Source organism: Nelumbo lutea, chromosome 2, assembly GCF_056320005.1.
Source record: "Nelumbo lutea isolate HS-2025 chromosome 2, American lotus-T2T, whole genome shotgun sequence".
In the NCBI taxonomy this organism is placed as follows: Eukaryota; Viridiplantae; Streptophyta; class Magnoliopsida; order Proteales; family Nelumbonaceae; genus Nelumbo; species Nelumbo lutea.
The window spans coordinates 29,496,498-29,524,124 of NC_142685.1; the positions used below are offsets into that span (position 1 = coordinate 29,496,498).

At 37.9% G+C, this 27,627-nt stretch overlaps 1 protein-coding gene across 3 annotated transcripts in view; it reads left to right on the top strand.

Moving 5' to 3' along the window:
* Window positions 1-5,890: 5,890 nt before the first annotated feature.
* The window catches only part of LOC148869518 (uncharacterized), a 30,861-nt gene continuing 9,124 nt past the window's right edge, over window positions 5,891-27,627 (top strand). For 2 of the 3 annotated variants that reach the window (XM_088970247.1, XM_088970248.1), the window contains exons 1-12: window positions 5,893-6,191; window positions 7,143-7,435; window positions 7,519-7,647; window positions 7,773-7,980; window positions 10,520-10,666; window positions 11,612-11,686; window positions 12,646-12,717; window positions 12,945-13,016; window positions 13,333-13,404; window positions 13,572-13,643; window positions 14,366-14,437; window positions 22,127-22,198. In XM_088970247.1, the coding sequence (XP_088826373.1) occupies window positions 7,238-7,435; window positions 7,519-7,647; window positions 7,773-7,980; window positions 10,520-10,666; window positions 11,612-11,686; window positions 12,646-12,717; window positions 12,945-13,016; window positions 13,333-13,404; window positions 13,572-13,643; window positions 14,366-14,437; window positions 22,127-22,198 (1,189 nt within the window). In that variant the 5' untranslated portion in view covers window positions 5,893-6,191; window positions 7,143-7,237. Of the gene's footprint in view, window positions 6,192-7,142; window positions 7,436-7,518; window positions 7,648-7,772; window positions 7,981-10,519; window positions 10,667-11,611; window positions 11,687-12,645; window positions 12,718-12,944; window positions 13,017-13,332; window positions 13,405-13,571; window positions 13,644-14,365; window positions 14,438-22,126; window positions 22,199-27,627 lie in introns of all 3 variants that reach the window. The other variant, XM_088970245.1, reaches the window with a different exon arrangement.

The window sequence follows — 27,627 nt, forward strand, 5'->3', positions numbered from 1 at the left end:
GGCCTGGTTGGGGGGGTTGGTTTCATAGGGCCGGCCGTTATTGGGTTTCACCTCACACAACGCCTTACGTTTGCAACCAGTGCTTCATGCTTGTCCACTAGGGGTGCAAATTGGGCTGGGTTATTTCTGCTTGAAACCAAGCCTCGACTTGAGTTATTGAACCCCCAACCCAAAGTTCTAAATATCAACACGGGCCTGTGTTGGTGTTTTTTTATGTTTTGTTTATTTGTTTTTTTTTTCAAAATTGGTTCAGAGGGGTCGGTTTAAGTTTTGACTATCTTCTGCGAAGAGATGAGAGATTCATCATATACATGGCTGAACCTTACAGGAAGGTTGGGCAAAATTTTAAAAATTTCTCTCTCCTTGGGAATCACATTTCCTAATTTAGAAAACTGTAATTTTAATATTATTCTTGAAACAAAACTGGATCAGATCTGAAACCAAAGGGAGGAGAGGGATATACTTGGTACGAAGTAGTAGTAACTCCTAAAGAACGTGTTTATGCCCAAGGAGAAAACCAAAACTTGCTTCCACCGAAGATGGCATAGTGCATAGTGAAGCATGATCACCAGGATGGTTCTTCAATAAATATTGAATTCTTTAGCAAGAATGGAGTTAATGGTTGGTGAGCATGACTTAAGATTGTTTCTTTAGCCAAGAAACAATATCAAGAAATCTTCTTAATCAGTTCCACAGGTGGAGATCAAACTAGATAGAAATAGTAAAAACAATGAGAGAATTCTACAGATTGTTGTATGTAAAACTGAAGAATTCGCCCCCTATTTATAGTCTTCTTTGGATCTGCCTTCTAATCTAATTAGGAGAGAGTTTATTGATTCAAATCTGATATTTGGATCTGAACTCTTAAATGGATAAGATTTATCTTTCAGCTAATCCTAATCAGATTATAAATCAGATCTAGCCCATTTTAATTAACTGATTTAAGCCCAGTTCAAATTGGGCTTTAGGCCCATTAAGCCTATGTGCTCACTTTCACATTTAACCTGCTGCCCAATTAGCTATCTTTGTATGGCATACGACCTTTACATCGATCTGCACATCAGCCACATGGGTTTAACCTAGCATTTGTTATAAGGACTAGCCGAATTCATTATAGGAGACAGTGAATCCCTGAGCCCATTACCATGGGCTCTTAATGAGCCCAACATTTACACTAAATGGTCTTTGGGTCCAGCCACCTTATGAAAACTTAAGGACTGTGGGCAGATGCAAGATTAGCCCATCAAGGATTATCCTCAATGGTCTTACACTTAACCTCTCAACCTATAATGATCAAACACTACCTGACAAGAGATGACCTCTCCCTCAACTGCAAAGAACAGTGCTTCACTCTCTACTCACATGGATCTCGTGAAAGAAAACCTTTTGCAAACATTTTGAAACCATAATATATATATATATATATACATATATATATATATATATATATATATATATATATATATATATATATATATATGTATATTTTTATATAAATATATTTTGCAAAAACAAATTTCAACATTTGAAATCAACTGCCAGCAGTTTAGGTTTCCATTAGAGAGAGTGCATCCCCGATCGTTCACTTTGTCCAACAAAGGGGCTGATCCTGTCACTATGATCACCCACTCAGATGAATTCTCGGACTGTCCCAATATACCCAGGTTTTGACCTCTTCAAAGGATCTCACTGATCGGTATATCAAAGATAGTCCAATCCGACACCTAGTGCAATATCATAATCAAGTTTAGGGGTCAGGTGTAACATTCCAGTTTTACCCATCTATCTCTAAGGTTCAGGGCAATATTGGAATTTTAGTCCGGTTCAGGGTTTCAAGAAAACCCACACTATATGCACCTCAGGTCTCATCCTAGCAGTTGAGACAAGCCGTTCAACCAACTTGGCAACACATCAATGTTAGTCTTGGCAGGACAAATCTCCCCAGATCTATTCAATGGCTGTGAAAATTCTAAACTAACGCGAGTCTCATAAGATTCAGTTTAAGGGTATTACAAAGAAATATACCAAAACACATGAATCAATTATATACTTTTATTCATTTACAATAAATGTCATCAAGTACATCAACTAATTGGAGTTAAGGGCATACATTGTCTAACATTCTGAACCATGGTCTGACCCGATACAACCCCTATGAGGGCATATCTAGAAGCCATTGGCACGATATGTATTGGCCGATACGGGTTGATACGTGTCGATACTTTGAACCTTGCCCCAATCTAAACTTATGGCTTATCAATCCTAACTCAACCTGATTGGGCTAAGGCAAATTCTGTACTTTTTCCATTCCTGGTCTCAAAAAGATTAGGTCAATTCAGTTTTAACATTGTTATAGATAAAAGGATTTATATACATAAATACATGTTCATGGATTAGACTTGGGCTTAGTTTTGTGTCTGAAGTAGTGTAAAATGTTCATAGACAGACTCCAAAGACTATCCCTTGAACAGGTCTAATGACTATATAATATTTATGGGAAAATTTATAATGCCAGAAAGATATGATATCAGAAAGACTTTGACCAATCAAACCTTTGGGAATTTGGATGAAAGCCCATAGTTACTTCTATAATTCCAGTTGATTGGTTATTACTTATAAGTTTTTCTAGTGCCATGTCTTTTCATCTCATAGTCTAACTCAATATTTATACATATATACATACAAATAAGAATTTGGGTTTGGGTTAGTTGAGACTTCAATCTTAATACAATATGAAGTTGGCTTCATGCCTTTCAACCCTAATTCAAACATCAATCTTGCCCAATCCAATCCAACCATTTTTTTTCGTGTGTTGGGTGCGGGTTAACTTGGCCCAAGTTGCAGCCCTACTGTCCCAGCGTATATTGTACCATCCTAATTATCCCCATTGTTTGATAGATAAAGTTTGACTCAGATTCAGACTAGACAAAAAGGCAAAAATTTGCCGCTGGTTCAACCATCTAGTCTGGTCCAAGTCTAACAGCACTGCTAAAAAACCACATGTTGCACCTTCGATCACTGATGAGGCAAATCTTATAACAAGGTAACAAGGGTTTGTATCAAGAGGTGGAATATGTATGCAAATTATAAAAATAATAAATTTAATTTAATATACAATAAAGAATAAAAATCTATTCAGGGATTTCACCTAATAACTTAATTTAAGCACAAGTATGAATGGGCCTATATTTGTCCACACCTTAAACTTGATGGACTTTCACGTGATATGCTAGAGAAAAAAAACCTATTGAAGAAGAAGAATATAGGTAAGGCATTAGAACTGAATCTGTTACCTCAAGTGATGAGGGTCTGCTATCTCAGACAGGGAGGCGGGGTCTATCTGTTCCATCCCTAATAATCATTGCTGTGGCCCTGGCCTGCTAGCTCTTTCATGCTGCGAGATACAGGGCATGCGTTATTTTTACCTTTGTTTGGTGGGAAGGATACAAATATCTGACAAACTTAACCCATATATCTTAATCTTGAGTCTCAAATACTTTATCAGTCTTGCAATAATGAATTTGATGAATCGACAGACCTACCAATCTTTCAACGTATACAATATACAACTTGCAAATTGTTTTCTGTCGTCACATTCTTTATTCACTCTTTTATCATTATATTAAAGGAATGGTGGTACAGTACTTTTTGTTCTCAAATGTGAAAGACTTTAGTCACGAAATCACTAAAATATCTTGAGGTTTCTAGATATTTTCTTCGTCCAGTTGGAGGGTTTGTTGTGACAAATCCAAACAATTCCTCAAATGGGGAATTTTAACTTCTATTGATCAGAGTCCTCCATATAAGCTCTCTATAGAACTATGTTAAGGGGTGAATTTGAACCCCCTAAAAAGGCCATTTCCAATGCTGGTCCCGGCTATCTTGGGTCTAGGGAGGGATAGATTGGATAAAATTTTTTTGTACAAAGTAGACGCTCTTGGATTTGAACCCGCATTCTCATGCTTATCAGTGGGGGCCATATGAGCCCATGAATGGAGCACCTCGTTAGGTGTCTTAATATGATCCACTTGATAATAGATTCCATTAAGTAAAAAAGGTAAAGATTACCTTTCAAAGCATTGACCATGGCTGCTGTTTATTCTCTCATTCTATCTGCACATCATTCCTTTCAAGGATGGGTCTTCCTTAAACTATATTTACATTTTCGAAGAAATCTCTGAACCATCCAATTCCCAAAGGCATGCTTTTGAAACATGGGATCACCATGAAGCTCTGATCAGGTCATACCAAGCTGGTATTTTTCATCATCCCCATTGAATCCACTTTAGCTTTTCTATTTGTTTAATTACAAGCTTAACAGAGCTCACTTATATATATATAAAAAAAAAGCTTAACAGAGCTTGTTGATCGTTCTTTTTGGCCATGCAGAGTTGGGGTGGAGAGGATGAAGGCTGGAAGCAATCTCAATTCTAGTCAGTGGGAACTAAAATCACCAGCATTACCAGCTGGGTAGAATTCCTTCTCCTAATTTGGATACAAATTTGAGTCCAGTTTGTTTAAAAAGAGCAAATACTTATGACAGATAGAGGAAGTAAAAAGTCATGACTTTGGGATTTCATGGAAAATTTTGAAAACAATTGTAACCCCAAAAAAGACAATTATACAGAAGCACATTTTATCCATTGTTGGAAGAAAAGCACAACAGACAAGTGAGTTATGTACAATCTGAATCGCCTTTAAGCTCGGTTCTTGACTTCCTGTTCAAGTTTAGATTTTCTAAACCTAAGACCAACTTTGCCTAACTTTTCCCTACTTTTTGTACCATTGAAAAAACTAATTTTTCTAATTTGCTTAATTGATTAATAGAACTTCGATTAGAAGTCTGGTTTGAAACAAGCAAAGGACTCGGGTCAGGGCATTAGAGGTTCGTTTTTGTCAAAGTCTTAATTGAATATGAATCCACCCATATCTAATCCAATATTATTTTAAATATATATATATATATATATATATATATATATATATATATATATATAGTTATACCTACTTAACTTAAAAATATATATTATATCAATTAATAAAGCTGGCTTGAATATAATGTTGTATCTTCAGTCCTTCACTGAACAGTCACGGGTCCATGTTCTACAAATTAAAATCAATTTCAGTTTATTTTATTAGTACATTGAAGTTGAATCTATTAACGATGTCCGGTTCAATATGAGTAAATGAAATTCTTTTGAAATCAAATATTAATTTAACATATTCTACTCCATTTGATCCATTTGCAGCCTTAAAATTTCCAACTTTCATCTAAGCCGGATAAACCCTAAATCAAACAAGCTTTATTTTTATTAAAACCACTCGAATGTGGGACAATCAATATCTATTATATCACTGACGTGTTCACTCTTGATTGGTTTTATAGCCTGTTGTAGATATTTATTTATAGCGGATCCAACGTGTTTTGCCAGGTGGGCAAGGGCAAAAAATAGTTGTTTTTGAGTTTTGAACTTTGATGATGTGTGAAAGGTGGAGAAAAAAGTTCATAAGCCTCTTTTGAAGGTTAAAAATAAAGCCCAAATATGCTGATTTCGTGTGTAGATCTTCTAATGGGACCTACGATTGTAATGGTCACCATCTTCTTAATATCAAACACGTGGCTAATTACGTGGGGCCCATATCTCGAATATGCATTCCATGATCCCAGTCAGGCCACCAAACTCGTGACTCGTCCGAGTCATCATAATCAACAATTTAATTAATTAAAAAGCACGTATGAAACTTTGCGTCCCTGATCTTCCAAAGCATCACTGGGGGCGCGTTCCGCTATTAGTAATTGGAGAAAGCAAATAAAAATAATAATAAAAGCGATGTGGGACCTATTCCTCTCTCCGTTGGGCCTTATCTGATGTTCTCCCGAAGCATCAACCTGACGAACCTCTTCACTTGTTAAAATCGAAACGTGTCGAGTATCGGATGACTCGGAGTTCGCTTCGGTTTTCCTGCTCAGCTACTTTTGCACTTTGTGACTTTCCGCTCTTCCTTTGTTGTTCTCTTCCTCTCCCTCCGTCCCTCCCTCCTTTTCGTGCAACTTCAGCTTTCTTTCTGGGCCCAAACCACGAATTCGAATTGAAGGGAGGAATGAATTCTTTCGACCTCTCTGTTTTCATCATCGAACAACCAATTAGATGGTTAAATGAGGCTTTTTTGGTTTTCTCCCTGTTTTTCAGGTATTTTTCCATTCCCTCTTCTGATTGTCTCCATTAACGTAATAAACTGTATTTGATCGGGAAATGCTTTCGGGTTCATTCGTTTTAGGATGTTTTTTTCTCGACGATCATCGGGTTTTCTGGTTCTGTTTTATCTTTGTTTCTCTTCCCCTGCATCCTCGTTTGTAAGTCCCTGTTAAGCATTCATCATGTGTTATGTTTTTATTTCCTATATATGTTTATTTATTTCTGGAGTAGTAACATTTCATTTGCTTTTTGTTTGGTGTTGATCGTCGGACCGTAGTGTAGTTTCTTTGTCGGTGTCTGTTGTAGAAGATTATAAGCTCAAATTTTTATTCTGTTTTGTTATTTCGTTTGATACTGATCAGTCGGACAGTCCTACTTCGAAACTGTATTTGTTAAGTAATAAAGAGCCTCCTTTAACTTTAAGTATTACCTTAGCTGAGGTTCTTTATGGTTTTAATAATTGCAACTCTGTAAGTTTGTTGTAAGGAAACGACTTCTCTCCTGAATATTGGTCACTGTTCCCTTCAAATATAGAAAGGGTAGCGAATGCGTTCTGGATGGTAAAACGGATACTTTTTTTTTACTTTAATGAGTAATTTTGGCAACCCATAAGCCTGAATGAAGTACAAACTACGGTCAGGATGATTTTGCAGCCGAGCTGTTGATTAGAATCTGCAATACCTGGTCCACTGGGTTTCACCTGATACGGCTATCAGCTTTGATTTTTTTTCCTAATTTCTCTTTGTTTATTATTTTTGGAAAAAAATCTGGACTTGCTTTTTTTTTTTTTTTTGAGTTTGCCGTGAACATTTAATCCGATTTCTTTAATTTTGTATTTTTGTCTAACTCCATTGCACAAACCATGTTTTTTCTTGATGGCATCTGTAGGGAGACAACTCAACTCAAATGCTTATTCTGTTAAACTGTTTGTTTCTCTTTCTGTAGGATGATGTAGGTTGCAAGCAGTCATATCTTTGTGGATTTAAGCAGAATACATTGTTGTTTTGATGCACTTCCTGTGATATTTATTGAACCACTAAATGGGAGGAGCTTGTTCAAGGAAGAGAGACCAACAGGTCAATGAAGAGAGTGTAAGGAGAGGGGTCTCTGGAAGATATTCCAAAAGTGGAAGTTCAAAATGGTTGGTAACCTCATTTTCACGCCCTGGTGTAGATATTCAGCAGGGAAGAGGCAATTGTCCATCCCTCATGGAGCTTTGTATTCATAAAATACGGAAGGTGAGTCTTTTTCTTTGCTTGTTTGTCTTAGAAACCTGAAGTTTACTTTGTGACTGATGAGTTTATTTGCCTATGTTTAACAGGATATTGATAAATATAGTACATTTTCAATGCTCCCAAGGGATATTAGTCAGCAAATCTTCAATGAATTAGTGACTTACCATTGTTTGACTGATTCTTCTCTCGAACATTTTTGGGATTGTGCTCTTCAGGTAACAGTGGTTTATCTGATATTCCATCATTTGAAACATTGATTGCTTTAATGTCATGCAATAAATTTTAGAACCTGATGACTTGCATGACAATTTCTAAAAGGGATTTGTGTTGTTTTTTGCAGGATATTTGTTTAGGGGAATGGCCTGAAGTGAAGGACAGTTGGATGGATGTTATCTCTTCACAAGGGCCTTCTCTATTATCTGTTGATGTTTCTTGCTCAGATGTAACAGATTCTGGGTTGGCTTTCCTCAAAGATTGCAAAAATCTCCAATCATTAACGTTAAATTATTGTGATCAGATTTCAGATCATGGGCTAGAACACATTAGTGGTCTCTTTCTCTCTCTCTCTCTTGTTTTCTCACTGAATCTTTTCCAATATTGCAATTTTTATGAAGAAAAAACATCATATTCCTCTTTAATAATTGAATTTAATTTACTGCTCTTCCAAATTCTTGTCTTTTAGAGTTTTGTATCTTTCTTGTTTACTACAGTATTTGTGCATCTTTTGTTTGCATTTTGACTTGGTTTCTTTTTCATTTGGTAAATTCTAATTCCTCCATTTGACGTCCAACCTTTTGCTTCTTGATTTTCAATACTGTATTCATCAATTTCTTCTGGCTGTTCAAGGAGAAGCTTCAACTACTAGCCTGCATAAAAAATAATGCAAGCACCATCAAAATAATTTTGGTAGATTTTCTTTCGTAATCCTCAGCATTTGGGCATGAGGGGAATATTCACATTTTGGAGATAGCAGTGAAACAATTATTCTATCATATTGTGGACAGTTGGAGTTGTCATAATTAGAGCTCGGTTGTCCTTTGTCTAGGATGTTGGATTTTTGGTTTCTATGGGATATCAAATGATATTCATAAAGGGATATATTTAGCTTGTTATGGGATTGATGAGAGACAGATCATCAAAGAATCCTTGGGTGCTTATGCCAGGAAACTAGAGAGGTGAAAGTGAAATTGTAATGAGTGTGAACCTTCATTCCATTTGATCTCCTGGTTGGCTAATGTGACACTGATAGCTTTGTGAGTAAGAGGGTATCTAGCAGTGAGCTAAGCACCCAAGGACTAGGGATTTAAGATTGGTCCTCTTTTTATTTGACCATTTTTTTTTCCTATAATAAACATATAGTTAAGTTCGATTTTAAGGTATTTCATCCATGTTGTAAGATGTATATTTAGTTAGCTAGGTGATATGACAATCCTTAGAATGTTTTTATGGTCCATGGAAATAAATGTAAAATGTGTAGGGCTGCAAATGGATCGGATATAGGTAAACCCAAATTTGATTTGTCTATATTCAGATTCGAATTGAATCTTACCTGTCGGGCTTATGTTGGATTTGAATTGAATTCAATTTGCAATCAGATATTATTAATAAACTAAACCTAAAATAATCAAAGTATTTTATATTATTAATAAAATGAATTTAAAATAACTTGTTTGAAATTTGAACATATGACTCTTTAGTTAAAATACAACATGCAAATAAATATGGTACACGTTTTAAGTGTATATATAGGCACATATTTTTAAATCAAATGGAATAAGATCAGATCAAATCAGATAAGGGTGGATCCATATTTGAGCCAATTATAAACTGATAGAATTTGACCACCTTTCCACTCTGTACTAAGCAATCCCATGGACATGCAACCTGGATGTGCTCCACACATGTCTTTGTAATTTAAGATCTAATAACAACTAAACAGTTTGAAACTAATTTGACATTTCTTGAGTAATGCAGAACTTGCATCTTGCAGGCAGCAGGCCCATTTTCCAACAATTGATATTATTTTGGATTACTTGTTTTAACTTAATGCATCCGTGTGAATTTTTAGTTTCTTATGGCCATTTAAATTCCCAAAATTTGGCATTGTAATACTGATGATCTGTCTGCTTGCTATTCTTGTAAACAATTACTTTAAGTTATTCTGATTGGATGCATGAGTTCCTCTTATTGTATTTTTGATATCCATTTCTAACCTTGGGGAGATGTTACTGTTAGTTGATGTGAATATGCGGATTGCAGTATAAAATTTTGGGAGTCAACTGAAGTTGATTTTTCAGTGGCATATATTTGGAAGAGGATGTCATACCTTTTTTTTTTCTGGACCAGCAACTGATTAATGGATATTTATTGATGAGAAAAAAAGTACAGCCTCATTGTCCTCCAAGTGGAAGGAACAATGGGGCCACATTCCCAAGGCTGATTATATCAACTGGTGCAAAAGTTTAGTATGATGAACAGTTAGCCTGTCAAGTGTGGTAAACGATAGCTGCCTGCTTTTTAAGCCCTTCTCTGGCAAGGCTGCCTGCTAGTTTGTGAATCATACGTTTCCATTCATATCCATCTGAATGGGCAACTCAGAGAGGGGTGCCAGGGATTTGGCTTCTCTGGACTCTGATTAGGTGCCTTGGGAGCCAAGGGCCTTAGGTTTGAGCCTCCATCATGACAAATTGGGAGTCTCCATGGACTTGTATTCTGTCCAAACACAAGGTATGACCCGACTGAAAACCCTGAACTACAGCCAAGATCTCTGCTTAAGAGACCCCTGATTGCCTATTACCATTCTTGTTTATCAAAAGACCAATTGGAACTTATTCTTTTGACCCTTTAGTTTTGAAAATTGCCAGCTATAGTGTTCTTATACAGAAAGAATCACAATTTCATACTTTGTACTGTTAGTATTTAGTCATAAGGCTCAGGATGCACTCTTTGTGGCTGCATATTTTTGATGTTAATCTTTGTTCTTCTATCTACTTTTATGCCCCCTTTGCACTAAAAGAATATTTTAACTATTTTGTTAGCTTGTATATCAGGAAATGTGCATGATCATTTGTTATCTTTTCCTTTCAGGTTTTTCAAATTTGACCACTTTGAGTTTAAAAAAGAATGCCAGCATAACTTCTGAAGGAATGAGTGCTTTTTCTGACTTAGTGAACTTGGTAAAGTTGGATCTTGAGCGATGTCCAGGAATTCATGGTGGACTTGTTCATCTTAAAGGTTTGTTGGAACAGTAAATCTTTCTTCTTGTGAAGTGGACTTTTCTCCCCCCTCCCTTGCCATTCCTTTTTTTCTTTTCTTGTTTTGGTGCACTTGGAAGACTCTGGTACCTATGATAACTTTCTTTCCACTTACATTTTCCAAGAACTTGTGGTTCTTGGGCAATATACAAAATAGGTTTAGTTGAAAATCTGGACAAATTGATGGTTCCACATGCAAAATTTTGTATTTATCTACATATACCTCTAGATCTTTTCATTGACGTGCATTTGAAGCAGAGACGGAGACCCTGGGGGTAGGGGTGCAACTTGGGCGGGTTTCTGTTAGGATTTTGTCAAAAGTTGAATGGGCCCAGTCCAAAGGACAAAGCCTGAAGCAGTGTAAAATACCAATTTGTGCCAGCCCAAGTTGCACTGTTTATTTGATCATATTAGCTTTTATCCTTCCCCCCCCCCCAAAAAAAAAAAAAAAAAAAAAAAAGAAAAAGAAAAAGAAAAAGTCCCGGATCCGGTTAAACTTCAAATTGGGTTTGTTTAATCTGGTTGGAGGCCACCCTAGCCTGGCACTAGAAGGGTAAATGCCAACCCAACTTGAGGATCAATCTAGGTTAACAACCTGATTTGAGCTTTAGCGCAATTTATTTACTAGCCTGGCACTATGTCACAATAGTATAGTCTAAAAGGGAAAAACTCGCTTCATGAATCATGATTGCTAGCAGAGTTAGCCTTGGGTCTTCTTGTCAGGTTCCAGCCCTTTAGAGTAAGAGGTAACCTGATGAAGTGGTCAGGGGAAAAATGCAGAAAGGGGATATATTGGCTTCAGTTATTCTAAATTTGGATGCTTATTATCTCATGGGAACTGTCTAGGCATCATTCTTCTTGGCATGCTTGTTTAAATTGCTTAAGGTCATGCAATTATTTGATATATTGTTCTTCTTTTTAACAGGTTTAACAAAGCTTGAGTCTCTTAATATCAGATGTTGTAACTGCATAACAGATACAGACCTGAAGCCTCTTTCAGGTACCTACTGTCTTGCATATTTCACATTTGTTGACTGAAGTGTGACTAACTTACATGCATGGAATTTAAAATAGCTTTTGTTAAATAAAGAAGCATGGTATCATTCTACTATGGAACTTCTTTATCTTTTGTTTGTTTTGGTATGGATATGCATTTCCAAAGTCATCTGTCTAATTCCAATTTGAAGGTTGTCTGTGAATCTGTGATTGTTAGATGATTTATCAGGATTTAAATTATATTATGTATTTTAGGAATTTGGGATGCTCATGCCTCATGATTTACTACTATGCTCCATTCCTCATTGTTTCTACTGACAATTTGAGTGCTTATTTCATGTTTGGCCCCAAAAGCATGAAGCAATACCCCATAGTTGTCAAGGCATTGTTTAGGTGCCTACCTAGGCTACTAGAAGCCTTTGGTTTGGAGACTAGTCCGAATGCCTTGATTTTCAAAAGGGTACCTGTCTAGGTAACAAAAGTCACATTGTTGACCCCACTGCTCATACTATCTGACCCATTACATGGCCAGGAATCCAGTTCTGTTTACCCCCTTAACCACTTTTTTTATTCTATTTAGAAAATGTTGACCAAGTCAACAACCCAGTGACCTGGTCGGTTGAACCTTCAATCCTTGTCAGCAGGTCATGGTTTACGCATTGGACCTCTTTCTTTTTAATCATAAAATATCCTTTATTTTTAAGGAACCTCTGCTGTTGCTTGAATCACCTATACACCTTAAAACTATGCAGTATTCTTACCACCATTGTAAAATAATTCTTTCAGACAAGGGTTCAGAATTGGGAGGTCTGAAGGGGGGAAACTTCTGAAGAAGTGATTGGACCATACAACAAAACCATGTGAAAGTTGCATTAAAATTATTGTAATGATGTTTGCCTTGTATACTGGTCAAATCCTTGACATTTTCAACATGGAGATAATCCTTTCTTAATTATGTTTCAGGGCTTTCAAACTTGAAAGAGTTGCAAATTTCATGCAGCAAAGTCACAGATTCTGGAATTGCACATTTGCAAGGTCTGTGTGTGTGTGTGTGGAGGTTCTTTTTCACTTTCTGTAGGATTTTGACGTATACTTGGTCATTTTGTGATAAAATTATTTGTTACTGATAAAATAGGGTGCCATAATTTGGTGTACTTTAGGATGGTTCTTCTAGTTTTGGTCCTTACCATTGATTTGGGTCCTTGATTCTGGGTGAGTCTATCTTGTTTGCAGTTGCTAGATTTCATTCCTTTGCATGGCAGGTTTGCTTAAGCTTGTTCTGTTGAACATGGAGGGATGCCCAATTACTGCTGCATGCTTGGAGTCTATTTCAGGTTCACATTCTCTTACACTTTGGACTTCTTCTGTTAATCAAATTCTAAATCTCAATTATCTATATTGTAGTTTATTTTATTGGTGGGTTCTTTTTAACAATATACAAAATGGTTATTCATATTTTCACTTCTTTGTAAATATCAATGTTTCATTTAATAAAAATGTTGTGAACGACACTTTTTGGGTGAGAAAAAGAAAAAACTATTTTCTTTCTTCTGACTAGAAATTAAAATTTCATTTCCCTTGCAGAATTTGTATGAATTCTGTATCTCTTTCTTTTGGTTTCCTGACTTGTGTTGTCATTTGATTGCCCAGCTCTTGTTGCTCTGTCATACCTGAATCTTAACAGATGTGGTTTATTCGATGATGGATGCGAGAAGTTTTCTGGTAAGTGATGTAAAACCTTATTAGGTAATTCAATTGTTTGTAGAAAAGGGAATGAAATACATTTTTATTTCTTTAACTGTGATATTATGACTTCTCACAATTAATTGTTGAAGGTGGTAACACTAAATTTCATGCTTGCTTACTTCTTCTAATAATGCTCCATGCAGAACTCGGGAACTTGAAAGTATTGAATTTGGGGTTCAATAATATTACGGATGCATGCTTGGTACATTTGAAAGGTGCCCCCTCTCTCTTTGTGGATATATTTATATATGCATATTATTCAAAAAGGAAGTCATGGGTACTACTGTTAGGGATTGGACCTTTGTTTCTTCAATAAGTTTTTCCAATATCAATCAAAGTTACCATTTCCTATCCCCAAAAAAAAGAAAAAAAAAAAGAAAAACAGGAAGGCATGTGTGCTGCACTCGGAATTAGTAGTGGATGGAAAAGATAATAGGTCTTCTTTATGTAGTTTTTCTGCCTGTACTTTCCCATGAGTGTGGCATTTGCTTTATATAGTAATAGATTTGTACACAGTACACATATGTGATTGCATGCAGTCAAATTAGGCACACTATTGGATGTTCTACTAATCAGGCTAAATGTGGCTCCCAGCTCCCTTGTTAAACAGTTTGCTTCTCATATTGTATGTCTAAGAAATTTCCTAAGAAACATATCCAAAGTATAGAAGTTGTCCATAAGAAATTCCATTGATCTATTTATGGTGCTTCCAAAGTGCCAATCCTCTTGGAGGATACCTCTCTTAATGGTTTAGTTTTTGCTTGCATTTTCTTTCCTTCCTCCTGTCTTGAGAGCTCTTCCATGTGGATCATGACATCCTTGGCCACTTTCTAAATTTTAGTAGGCTTTGAGACTGAGGCAGGCAATTGGAAAGATCATTCTTTTTGAGGAAGAGTAATTGCGTAAGTGTAAATTTTGTTGCCTTAATTCTTGGCAGGTTTAAAAAATTTGGAAAGCTTGAATTTGGATTCCTGTAAGATTGGTGATGAAGGGCTAGCTAACTTGGCAGGTATTGAACTTTGTTTTGTTTGTGTAAATTTCAAAAAACCAGTGGTTGATTCACATGTAGGGTAACCATCGTACTTATGTGTTTATGCTATGTGCTTGTACATGTATATGCGAGCTGCATGGATATGTTGATATCTATGTACGTGGACACTGTGCACACCTATACATACATTAATATGTACATAGCCATGCAAGAGTTGCACATATATACATATTTACATATGTTTATGGTACAAACACAGTGTCAAAAATACTTCTTTCTATTCAAATTAGCAAATTTACAATGGGATCTGAAAAGTTGTGCCGTGTAATGAAGAATAAAGAGACATATAGAACACATGTATGGAGAGGGATAAGACATGTGGAATTAATATTAGCAGGTATTGCCATATATCTTCTTAACAATTTTCTAGGGATCCCATAAGAAACTGAAATACTTATAATCACAACCAGCAGATATGTGACATAAAGGCAAACATCTGAAATACTTTCTAATGACACCAAAGTCAAATTCAAATAGTGGTATTTTTTTGGTAAAGATTCAAGTGCAGATTTGATATCCTATTTTACTATTTTTTTTTGTAAGCCAAATAATTAACCCATAATTATTAATATTAGCTTCTTAATAGTTTAGTTGCATGACTTTGGATTTTAATATTGACTTTGCTATTTGAAAAATTTGAAGAAAGATTAATAAAAAAGATCTAATTTTAAGGACTCATTATTTGTGAAGGGAGTAATGAAAATTTGAAGCTTGGTTCAAGGGGGTTTAATGAGTAAGGTGTGTGAAGGAGATCATTCATTTAATGATGTGGGCTCAGAGCATCATTTGAGGCTTTGAGGAGCCAAGTACTCTTTCTTCTTTGTTGGACATGTCCCTCCCGCCCCACAGTTCAATTCAAAGGAGCATCGACTTATGACAAAGGAGTTTTCTTACTATTGATGGGGAAGTTTTCCTACCCTTTGAAAGAAGCTTTATTTTGGAGCTATGGCCTATTGGTATTTTGAAGGGGTCTTTTACATGTCTTCATGGCAGTTACTTTTGGTCTTCTAGTGGCTCTATTGGAGATCTAGAATTCCATATCAGAAGCAGAGATGAGGGGGGGATCCAAACGGGCCCATTATCTCATTCCTAGTTAATTCATCCTTTGTGATCAGATTATCCGATGGAGTTAAAGCATGGCCATTGGCATCTTGCTATTACCTTAGTAGAAGATCAAGACTGCAATCAGCCTTGAACCCTAATAAATTTTAGGTTAAGAAAAATAGAAGAAAAGTGAGAGGAAGGAGAAAAGAGAGAAGAGAAACATGAGAACACAAAGGTTTGAAAGAAGGGACAGATTCTAACACATCTTCCGTCACCACTCTTAGTATTTATAGGTTATGTTCAGCACATAGAGAAAAGGACAGATCTGCCCTTAGTACTTATATGACAAATAAAGTAAATAAAAACTGAAATAAATAACAATTGAAATAACAAACCGACCCCAACTGACACTACCATGACTGAAACAAATAATTACACATACTGTCCTACGAACACAGTGTGGACCAATGCTGTGGGGCCCACATCAGTGTTCTCTACACTCCCCCTCAAGTTGGGAGTAGATATTTATCATTCCCAACTTGGATAGGTCTGCCTCTAACTTCTTTATTGGTACAACCTTGGTGAGGATATCTGCGAGCTGCATATTAGATGTGATATACGGGAGACACACTTCTTGTGATGAGACCCTCTCTCGCACAAAATGTCGATCAACTTCAATATGTTTAGTTCTGTCATGTTGCACTGGGTTGTGGGCTATATTAATAGCTGCCTGATTATCACAATACAACATCAAGGGCTTCTCATAGTCAATACCCAACTCTTCAAGTAGTGATCTCAGCCATAGGATTTCAGCCACTCTGTTAGCCATTGACCTGTATTCCGCTTCAGCACTAGAGCGGGAAACAACACTCTGCTTCTTACTCCTCTAAGAGACAAGGTTACCTCCCACAAGGGCACAATATCCAGAGGTAGACCTCCTATCATCAGCACTCCCAGCCCAATCGACATTTGTATAGACCTCCGCCTTCATGTGATTATTGTTCTTGAACAGTATACTTCTACTCGGGCATCTCTTCAAGTATGCTAGTATTCTCTCTACCGCAAGAAGATGAATAGTTCTAGGGGAATGCATGTATTGGCTGACAACACTAACTGCATAATTGATATCTGGCCGAGTGAGCCAGAGATATAGGAGCTTTCCAACCAACCGTTGGAACATAACTTTGTCTTCAAGAGGCTCCCCGCCCTCTGCACTAGTCTTGTGATTCTGTTCAATGGGTGTATCAGTAGGCTTAACACCTAACTTTCCAGTTTCTGCCAACAGATCCAGAACATATTTTCTCTGAGAGATAAAGATTCCTTGTTTAGATCTAGCAACCTCAATACCCAAACAATACCATAGTGTACCAAGGTCTTTCACCTCAAACTCTTGATGGAGCTGTTTGAGGGACTCAATCTCACCACTATCATTTTCTGTCACTACAATATCATCCACATATACAACAAGCAGGGTCAGAGAGGAGTCCACCCTCTTAATGAATAGTGTATGATTTGACTGAGCCTATACATAACCGAACTTTCCAAGGGCTAATCTGAATCTATCAAACCAAGATCTAGGTGACTGTTTCAAACCATACAATGCCTTGTTCAGTCGGCAAACCTTCTTACCTGTCTCTGTATCATAGAATCCAGGGGGCAACTGTATGTCGACCTCTTCTTGTAAGTCTCTATTCAGAAAAGCATTTTTAACATCCATTTGGAACAAAGGCCAATAATGATTTGTTGCAAGGGATAACAGAACTCGAATGGTGGTCATCTTGGCTACTGGGGCAAAGGTCTCCAAGTAGTCTATACCATAAGTCTGGGTGAACCCCTTTGCAACCAGCCAGGCTTTGTACCTTTCAATGGAGCCATCAACATTATGCTTCACAGTGAATACCCATCTATATCCAACCGGTTTCTTTCCTTTGGGTAGGTCAACCGGTGCCCAAGTATTATTTTCAACAGGGCATCCATTTCGACTTGCATTGCATCTTTCCACTTTGGAACTGATAAGGCTTCTTGCACTGTTATTGGAATATGGACATTGGCAATGGAAGTGAGATAGGACCGGTAAGAGGGGGATAGGTGATCATAGGATAAAAACCGTGAAATGTAGCTGTAGATGTGGTGCAATGTCGTTTCTCTTTGCGGACGACAATAGGGAGATCAAGGTCATCCACAGGAAGGGAAGTGGCAACAGTGGAAAGTGTCTTAGTGGGCTCTAGGACTGTAATACCTGGATATGGAGCCGCAGAAGGAACTGGAGCTGGCCTGGACTGCCGATGACTAGGATCAACCTGCCTGCATCGCCTGTGATAGACTCTCAACTCCTGATCCCTCTAACCACCCTCACCACTACAACCTCCATCACCCAGTGGAATAGGTAAAGGAACAGCCCCACTCCCACTCCCACTGCGCTCCCCCTGAGGAAAGAGACTCAAAATCCCACTCTCACTACTCTCCCCCTGAGGAGAAACCCTAGGATAATAGGGTGTCTCCTCAAAGAAGGTGACATCCATGGAGATAAACCTTTTCCTTGAAACAGGATCATAGCGGCAATAACCCTTTTGAGTTTGTGCATAACCGAGGAAAATGCATTTGGAGGCCTTAGGTTCAAACTTGGAATGATGGGGCCTGAGAAGCTGAACGAAACAGGTACAACCAAAGGTTTTAAGGGGAATGAGGAACAACTCCTCGTCTAGGTATAGAAGGGAAAAAGGGGTTTTCATATCAAGAACCCATGAAGGAGCCCGATTAATGAGATATACTACCGTGAGGATAGCACCACCCCAGAAGCGAATAGGTACATTGGAGGTAAACATAATGCTTCTAGCCACCTCCAAGATGTGCCTATTCTTCCTTTTGGCAACCCCGTTCTATTGCGGTGTATGAGGGCAAGTGCTTTGGTGAATAACTCTATGGCTAAGGAGGTAGGAGGTCAATGGCTTAGCAAAGTATTCCTTTGCATTATCAGATCTAAGAACTTTGATTTTGGCTCCAAACTGAGTGAGAATCATCTGATGGAAGTTTTGGATTAGAGCAGGAACCTCATCCTAAGAACGCATAAGATAGACCCAAGAAAACCGGGTGTGGTCATCAACAAACAATAGAAAATATCTGTACCCACTCATAGAAGAGATGTGATATGGCCCCCAAACATCAGTATGCACAATATCAAAAGAATAATTACTCCTTTTATTACTCAAAGAATAAGAAGTTCTACAATGTTTGGCAAACTCACAACTCTCACACTTTAACCTTGACAATTCAACAGACTCAAATAAAGCAGGAAACATAGTCTTCAAGGACCAGAAAGACAAATGACCTAATCGATTATGCCAAAGCATAACCGGACTAACAAATTGAGAAACAAAGGACTTCTTATCCACTGGCTCTTCTCGACGACAACTCTCTTCAAGCAGATAGATCCCATTCGTTTCACGACCAGTCCCAATCACCTTCCTTGTCTCCAAGTCCTGAAAAGTACATCGGTCAGGGAAAAAGGTTACTGAACAGTTCATATGTTTGGTAATACTACTGACTGAAAGCAGGTTAGTATCAAGCTTAGGAACATGCAAGGCAGATGATAAAGAGATAGTATCCGTTAAATTGATGTCACCCTTGCCCGAAATGGGAACAAGAGAGCCATCAACAATGGATACTCTATCTCTGCCGGAGGACAAGTGATAAGTAGTGAACAATGATCGCAAGCTAGTCATATGGTCGGATGCACCTGAATCTATTACCCAACAGTGGTCAGTATTACCTGGAGCTGAAGCATGGTAAGCCGAGGCTCGAGTACCTGAATGTGCAAATGCAGATGTGGCAGGAGCTGATGGTGACTGAGATGGCTGAGCTGAATTCCCAATTTCCTTTTCCAATTGTATGAGGGCAGCCCGAACCGCGGCTAAGGTCTCTAGGGATGTGCCTTTTGTGCCTGATGAGGATGCTGAATCAATGTTCACAGCCACATGAGCATTACCCTTCTTATTTCTTAGTTTTGTTGGGACCAAATGAGGATGTAGCTTCCAACAAGTATCTTTTGTGTGCTTGGGTTTCTTGCAATGTTCACATACCAGGTCCCGTTCATCTTCCTTCTTCCTGTCCCTTTCTGGATCACCCCCTAATTTAGGTTTAACAGCTGTTAGGGCTGGGGAAAGGGGCTGAGGTTGCATCATGACTTTCCTCCTGGTGTCTTCACTATGCACCAGGGAGTATGCTTGAGAGAGGGTCACTCTATCTCTGGTCAGTATCTATTGCCGCACAATGTCATTTTGAATTCAGGCCAGCCAGAAACTCAAACTTCCTATTTGTCTCGACTTGCTTTCTGTGAGTCTGTGCATCTTTGGGATTCTCCCATTCAAGGGTCTCTAGATGGTCAATCTCATGCCACAAGGATTTCAAGGTAGAGAAGTAGACAGAAACTGGCTTCTCTCCTTGTTTAAGACTGTTCACCTCACACTTCAGTTCATAGGCTCTGGCAACATTAAGGGGTTGGGAATATGTTTCTTTCATAACATCCCATATCTCCTTGGCTGTCTTTGCCCACAAGTAATTTCGGCTGATATGTGGTTGCATAGAATTACACAGCCATGCCATAACCAAATAGTTCTCTTGAACCCACTTGGTGTACATTGGGTCCTCCTTGGAAGGTTCTTTCACATCTCCCAAGAGGTAACCCGGTTTTCCCCTTCCCCCAATAGCCATCATGGCTGATTGGGCCCATTCCAAGTAATTTGACCCATCAAATCTCACAGTTGTAATCTGAAATCCAGTTTCAGATACACTACCATAACTGCTGTTCCCAAAACTACCTTCTCCCTGATTTTTAAACTCCATCTTTGGTCAAGAATCAGTAGCTACAAACTGTTAAGAGTCACTACACCAGAAAACAACACTTGGACAGTCGATCACAATCAGAAAACAATATAGAATCAATGCAGGTCTGATCTGAAACAAATCGGCAATCACAGTACCAAGCAGTCCGTACAAGTTTTATCCCCTGGAAGAGTTCGAAGCCAAAAATAGGTCTGAAACCAACTTAGAGAGTTATCTGAGATGCTGGAGCAGAATTAGAGTTTTAATCGTAGGTTTGAAATAAGTGCTCAGCCGCACTTTCAAAGCAGTCCGTACAGTTAGGACCTGTCGTAGGGTCAATGTGAAACCCTAAAACTGATCACCTCTGAGAGAAAACCCTAAAACAATCACTTTCCAAGAAGATAAAGAGGGTTCGGCCCAACAGTCAAACCCTAGATTAGAGAGAAAAACCCTAAAGCAGTTCGGCCTCTCCTTCTAGATAGGTCCAACCTATCTCGACTGATAGCAGTCTCTGAAAACTAAATAAAACTTACTCAAAGAATGCTGTTCGCTGCTTTCCAGGGTTGCCTGAACCCCCTTCGCTGCTTCTTCCTGATTACCAACACTCTGCAAGCTGTGGCAAGTCCTCAACAGCTGCGAAACTCTCCTGGTAATCTCCAAGAATCAGCCGACCAATACTCTCATAAGCTTCCAGCCCTAGCTGGTTCTCATGTGGTCAGCTGGACTAGACACACATGAGAAGCCCTAGATAGGCTCTGATACCAAGTAGAAGATCAAGACTGCAATCAGCCTTGAACCCTAATAAATTTTAGGTTAAGAAAAGTAGAAGAAAAGTGAGAGGAAGGAGAAAAGAGAGAAGAGAAACGGGAGAACACAAAGGTTTGAAAGAAGGGACAGATTCTAACACATCTGCCGCCGCCACTCTCTTAGTATTTATAGGTTATGTTTAGTACATAGAGAAAAGGACAGATCTGCCCTTAGTACTTATATGACAAATAAAGTAAATAAAAACTGAAATAACAAACTGACCCCAACTGACACTACCATGACTGAAACAAATAATTACACATACTGTCCTACGAACACAGTGGAAACCACTGCTGTGGGGCCCACATCAGTGTTCTCTACAACCTTAATGATATCTTGGGTTGGTGATGCAGAGTTGCTGGGTTCCTAGAGGGCTGAGGCTGAACTCTACAGAAAATTGTGTTGCTAACCTATGATTAACAGGGATCCTACACTTGTGATGGCTTATTTCCTGAGTAGTTCTTCATGGTGGTTGAACTGTCTATTCATTGATCTTGTGCAGCTTTGTGTATCTCCTCATTATAGTAAAGAGCCGTTACCAAATGTTGATCTCAGCTATCTGGGGTCTTGGGAGGAGGGGTCATATCCTATTCTCTCTTTTTCAGGAAAAGATCATGTAAATAACTTATGGTATAGGAGTTTTATTGGATTTGGTGATGCCTATTTTGGGGAACTTATCCAAAGCAATTTTCATTGTAGAAATGTATCTGCACCATTTTATTTATTTGTCTTTTTTACAGACATGTGTCTTCCACCTTCTTACCTAGTTAAAGTTACACGGCACTAATTTTTTTTTTTCTTTCAATTAAAAAAAAACATCTGTCATTTTACTATAAAGGAGAAGATTTTAGTATTAGTCAAAACAAGGAGAAGATTTTAGTTTTTGATTGAATGCTCTTGTGAGCTGTCAAAGAAGACTGAATGTTCCAGTGTTGCTGATGTTTGCATATTTGTGTTTCGGTTTTTGAAGCTCAGGTCTTCTGAACTTGAAAATCTTGGAGTTGTCTGATACTGAAGTTGGAAGCAGTGGGCTCCGTCATCTATCTGGTTAGGCATTCTTTTGCAAGATATGATAGGACCACTACAAGTAGACAATGTTAACACATTTAATTTATAAGTGTACTACTTTTTTCTGGATTTTGTGTGCCATGATTTTTTTTAACGTTATTGATTGGAGAATGTAAACTGTATTCTCTTGAATCTTATTCTTTGTTTTGTTCTCTTATTTTAATCAATATATTATTATCATTCTTTTATTAGTAATCAATATATTATGAATTGTGATATAATCTGGTGAAACCTTTGTGTGAATGTTTTCATTTAGAATTGCAATACATGTAGATACTTTCATATTGGCACTGCCTTTGTTATGTGATTTTGGTTTTCTCTAGGACTTTAAAAAGCAAGCAAAAATCAAATTCTTCAAATTTTTTGTGGGTCATGGAGTCTTCGTATTCAGTGAGTACTTTTGATCAATACTCCTCATGCCCAGTGTTCTTCTTGAGTGATGAAACCATGTGATGTTAGTGGAGTAAAATGCTGGGAAAACAATAAAAATACTCATCTATAAAAGGGTCATGTAGCTCAGATGAGGATGTTGAGGTGGATGAGTGCCAAATGGCCGCATCTGTAGGAACTTAAAGATGGCTCCAATAGGTGACAAGTTGAGGGAAATTTGCCTAAGGTCACTTTTTGATCTGCATATAAGGCCATTGATTACAACTGTGAAGAGTGATCTAGTTTGAGTTGAAGATTTTTAAAAGTCTAGGGGAAGGATTTGAAGACATATTGTAGTAATGATAGAAGACCTAAAAGCTCACAGCAGGGTGGTGGTACTGCTGACTTACCAGTGTTTTGCTTAATCCTCGGAATACTGAATTTTATGTTAAAGCCCCTTTACCCAATCATAATGATAAAAAATTGGATTCTATGATATTACAGATCTTTCTAAGAACTGCTCTAAATGAAGATAAGGGAAAACTTGAAATTCTCGTACTTCGGTTTAACTTTCGAAATGAAGATAGACAACCAAGACACAGATAAACACATGAAAAATAAAATTAAAATTAAATAAAAGTAAAGGAGACATTTTTTTTTGTGTACTTGACATTCTTACTACAGTTTGGAAACCAAACGAGAACATGACACCCTTATCTTAGATGCATAATGGTGCTCTGGACATGGATTTGCCTCATGAATCAGCAAATTCATCCACTACATTTAATACTGTGCTCAAAATTTTGGGGAAGTAATGTTTTTCTTTTACACCTCCACCTGCTGGGTTCATGAAATTAAATTTTGATGGTAGTAGTAGGGGGAACCCTGGACAATCAGGGATTGAGGGTGTTTTTAGGGATGAGAATGGGGTCATATTTGCCTTGTTCTCAGGCCCAATTGGAGTGGGTGACTCCCTTAGAGCTGAGATATTTGCAGTTATGAAAGAGTCTAGAAAGCCAAGGAGATGAATATCAGACAACTCTTAATTGAAGGGGATTTGGAGGTGGTGATAGGGTGGCTGAATGCAGACAGCAATGGTTTATGGAGGTACAGTAATCAGAGGAGGAAATTTAAGTGGCTGGTGCGGGAGATGGAAGTTAAAATGTGCTAGGTCAAAAGATCAGCCAATTCTCTAGCTGATGGTTTAGTTAAACAAGGGGCAGAAAGGGATTCAATGTTTTGGGCTAAGTTGTAATTTTTTTTTTCTCTACCTATTCTTTTGTTTTCTTGATTGTACTTGGAGAATAAGTGTGTCTTCCTTATGTAACTTCTTTGGTGAATTAATGAAATTGTTATTGATAAAAAAAACTCCGTTGTTATAGAAATCTTAGACAGATTTACTGTTACTTAGGTTACAAATACAATTAGCAAGTATGCATTAGATTGTAGAGAGGGAATTGTATCCGTAGGTATTTTTTATTTGTTTAATTAAAATTGATTCAAAAAATTTATTTCAAGTCATTATTGAACTTTTTTATCATGATATTCCTTGGTTATGATAATTTGTGAGGAAGAGAGCAATTCCTTTCATTTTGATGATGAAGCTATTGCTCATGGCCCTGGTCAACATTAGTAACACTTTGGAAGATTGGAAGAGAAAAAGCAAGAGGTTATAAGCAAAACTGAGAATATGGACTTGAAATAAGTTATGGGTGCTTTTGAAGAAAGAGATAAGGAAGAGAGATGGTCTCTAAGGGAACAATTGGAAGATATTTTACTTAAAGAGGAGATTAGTTGGAGGCAGAAGGAGCTAGGGATACCAAATTTTTCCATGCATTGGCCAACGGGGGAAGAAGGAAAAACTTTATTTCGAAAATAGTTGTGGGTAGTATAACTATCTCTCAACAGAATGAGATTGACCGAGTTTTTGTGGATCATTTTAAATCTATTTTCAGGAGACCATTGAATGAGAAAGTTTTGTTTGAGAGTCTAGAGTGGTCTAGATTGTCAAAGGATTCTAGGGCTTGGACTGAAAGGTTTGATTTAAGTGAAATTAAGGAGGTAGTGTTCTCTACAGGTAGATCTAAAGCTCATGGACCGGATGTTTCACCATGGCTTTCTATCAGGACTGCTGGGAAATGTTGAAAGATGGTCCACAAAAGGTGTTTGAAGAGTTTATGAAAGGGGAGCGATTAACCCGGGGCTCAACTCAACATTTATTGCATTGATTCCAACAAAAGTTGATGCTTTGCACCCAAAGGGTTTTAGGCTGATTAGTTTGGTCAATAGTTTATACAAAATCATTGCCAAGGTTTTCTCCTAAAGGATTAGAGTGGTACTCCCATAATTTCACCTTTCCAAGGGGCTTTTGTAAGGGACAAACAAGATCAAATCTTAATTTCCAATGAAAGTATTGAGGAGATAAAAAGGACTAGAAAGAAGGGTTTTATTTGCAAACTTGATATGGAAAAGGCTTTTGATTTGGTGGATTAGGGTTTCTTGCTTAAGGTAATGAGAGGTTTTGGTTTTGGTGATAGATAGTGTAAATGGAGCTTAGGGTGCATTAAGACTTGTCATTATTCGATTTTATTGACTGGATTAATGGTGTACCACTTTCTAGTGCTAAGAGGTTTAAGACAAGGGGATCCCCTTTCTCCCTTTCTTTTCACATTGATTGCAGATGTGTTTGGAAGACTTGTGACTGGGCTGATGATAGGAATTTGGTAGGGGTTGGAGTGTAGGTAGGAATGAGGTGCCAATTACCCACTTGCAATTTGCTGATAATGATATTTTGTTTTGTGACGGTGGAAACCTTGGGTAGGTAGGTAAAGTCTTTGAGTGGATGTCTAATTTGAAAAGCAATTTTAATAAAATCTGCTTTTTGGGCATAAATATGGAGGAGAGGGAGATTGTTGAAGGTGCTTAGGTTTTGGGTAGTGAGTTGGCTCAATGGCCTTTTTGCCTATTGGTATTACCTTTGGGAAATAATTCAAGAGGAAGTAATTTTTGGAATCTTGTAGTTGAAATATTTGTAAAGAAGTCGACATCTTGGAAGAGGAACCACTTATCTTTGAGGGGGAAGGATTTCACTTATTAGGTCTACACTTGCCAACTTACCAGTGTATTTTTTTTTTTTTGTTGGTGTTTAGGATTCCTAAAGGGGTTAGCAGAAGACTAGATGTAGAGACTTCCTTTGGGAGCTAGGTGAGGAGAGGAAGGACCATTGAGTAAGGTGGGAAGTGGTTAGTAGAAGGAAGAAGTTTGGTGGATTTGGGTTAGGGAACATCCAAGAACGGAATATTACATTGTTAGGGAAATGGTTGTGGAGACTTCCAATGGATAGAGATATGCTGTGGACAAAAGTAATCATTAGTATTCATGGGCTTGTGAGTAATGGTTGGGATTCTCATATTTTGGCTAGGGCTTCCAGAGCTTCCCCCTAGAAATCCATCCATGCAATTTTACCATCCTTTTTGTCATATGTTAGGTAGAACCCTTGCTCTGGAAATCTAGTCAAATTTTGGGAATATATTTGGTCGGGTAATTCTGCATTGATGGAGCGATTCCCTTCTCTTTATTCCATTTCCAACCGTAGGGATGGGCCTATTTCTTCTTTCCTAGTTCCCTTCATTTCAATGTCTGAGTTTGACTGGAACTTGGAATTCAAGAGAGGGCTATGTAAATTGGAATTAAGTATTGTCTAGTCACTTCTTCAAAGATTGGAAGGGGTTTTCTTGGATCCTACTAAAAGGGATTGTTGAATTTAGACTCTTTCTTCTTCTAGATCATTTTCTTGCGCTTGTTTTTTCTCATCCTTAGTTCAGCCAAGGAATAGCTTGGGGGTGCCTTTTCCTATTAAGGAGGTTTGGAGCAAGCCTATCCCTCATCGAGCTGGAGCTTTCTGCTGAGAAGCCTTTCTGGAAAGAATTAACACCTATGTTTTACTTCAATGAAAAAGACCTAATTGGTGCTTATCCCCCAACTAGTGTTCTCTTTGTAAGGCTGAAGATGAGTTTTTCTATCACTTATTAATCTCTTGTCCTTTTATTTCTTTAATTTGGGTAAAGCGTACAATACTTTCTTGCCTCTACCTTTGTTAGAAGAGGGAAGATTGTTATGGAGGTGCACAAGGGTGGTTGTGAGTTGAACAGCTTGGGAAGAAAGGAATTAGAGGTGTGAATAAACCCTAGTTGTTTCTAGGTCAAAGTAGAGAAGAAGAAAGAAGAAAGAAAAGAGAGAGAAGAAGGAGAGGAGAAGAGTTTTTGACCAGACTAGAAGAGAGGATGTTCAAAAGTCACTCTCCTAGCCGACCCACTTGACTTTTATTCATAAAAAACTTGAGTTACAAGAAAGACAATTTTGTCCCTCATAGAAGATGGGACACAACTTAAACTCAAATACAATAGACATTTCACTTTCAATAAGATACACCAAAATGACCAAAATACCCATGACTCGAGCATTGTAACTCCCCTCAAGCTGGAGAGTATATATCATATAGTCCCAACTTGTTACAAATGTAATCTATTCTTCCCCGAGACAATCCTTTTGTGAAGATATCTGCCCACTGATTTCCTGAGCTCACATGAGATGTAGTTATTACCCCACTTATCACTTTCTCTCTCACAAAGTGACAATCCACCTCAATATGTTTAGTTCTTTCATGGAAGACAGGATTGGATGAGATGTGAATAGCAGCTTGGTTATCACAGTATAGTTTCATGGGTTTGTCAATTGAGAAACCCATCTCCTGTAGTAGGTTCTTCAACCATACTAGTTCACATGTGGTATGGGCCATAGCCCTGTACTCTGCTTCCACACTACTTCTTGCCACCACTGTTTGCTTCTTGCTCTTCCAAGTTACAAGATTGCCACCCAGGAAGGTACAATACCCTGTGGTTGACCTTCTGTTTGATATAAAGCCAACCCAATCAGCATCTGTATACCCTACTATCTCAAGAGGTCTTCCTTTTTGGTATAGCAAACCACGACCTGGAGCACCCTTTAGGTACCTAACAATTCTTAGAACAACTTCCCAG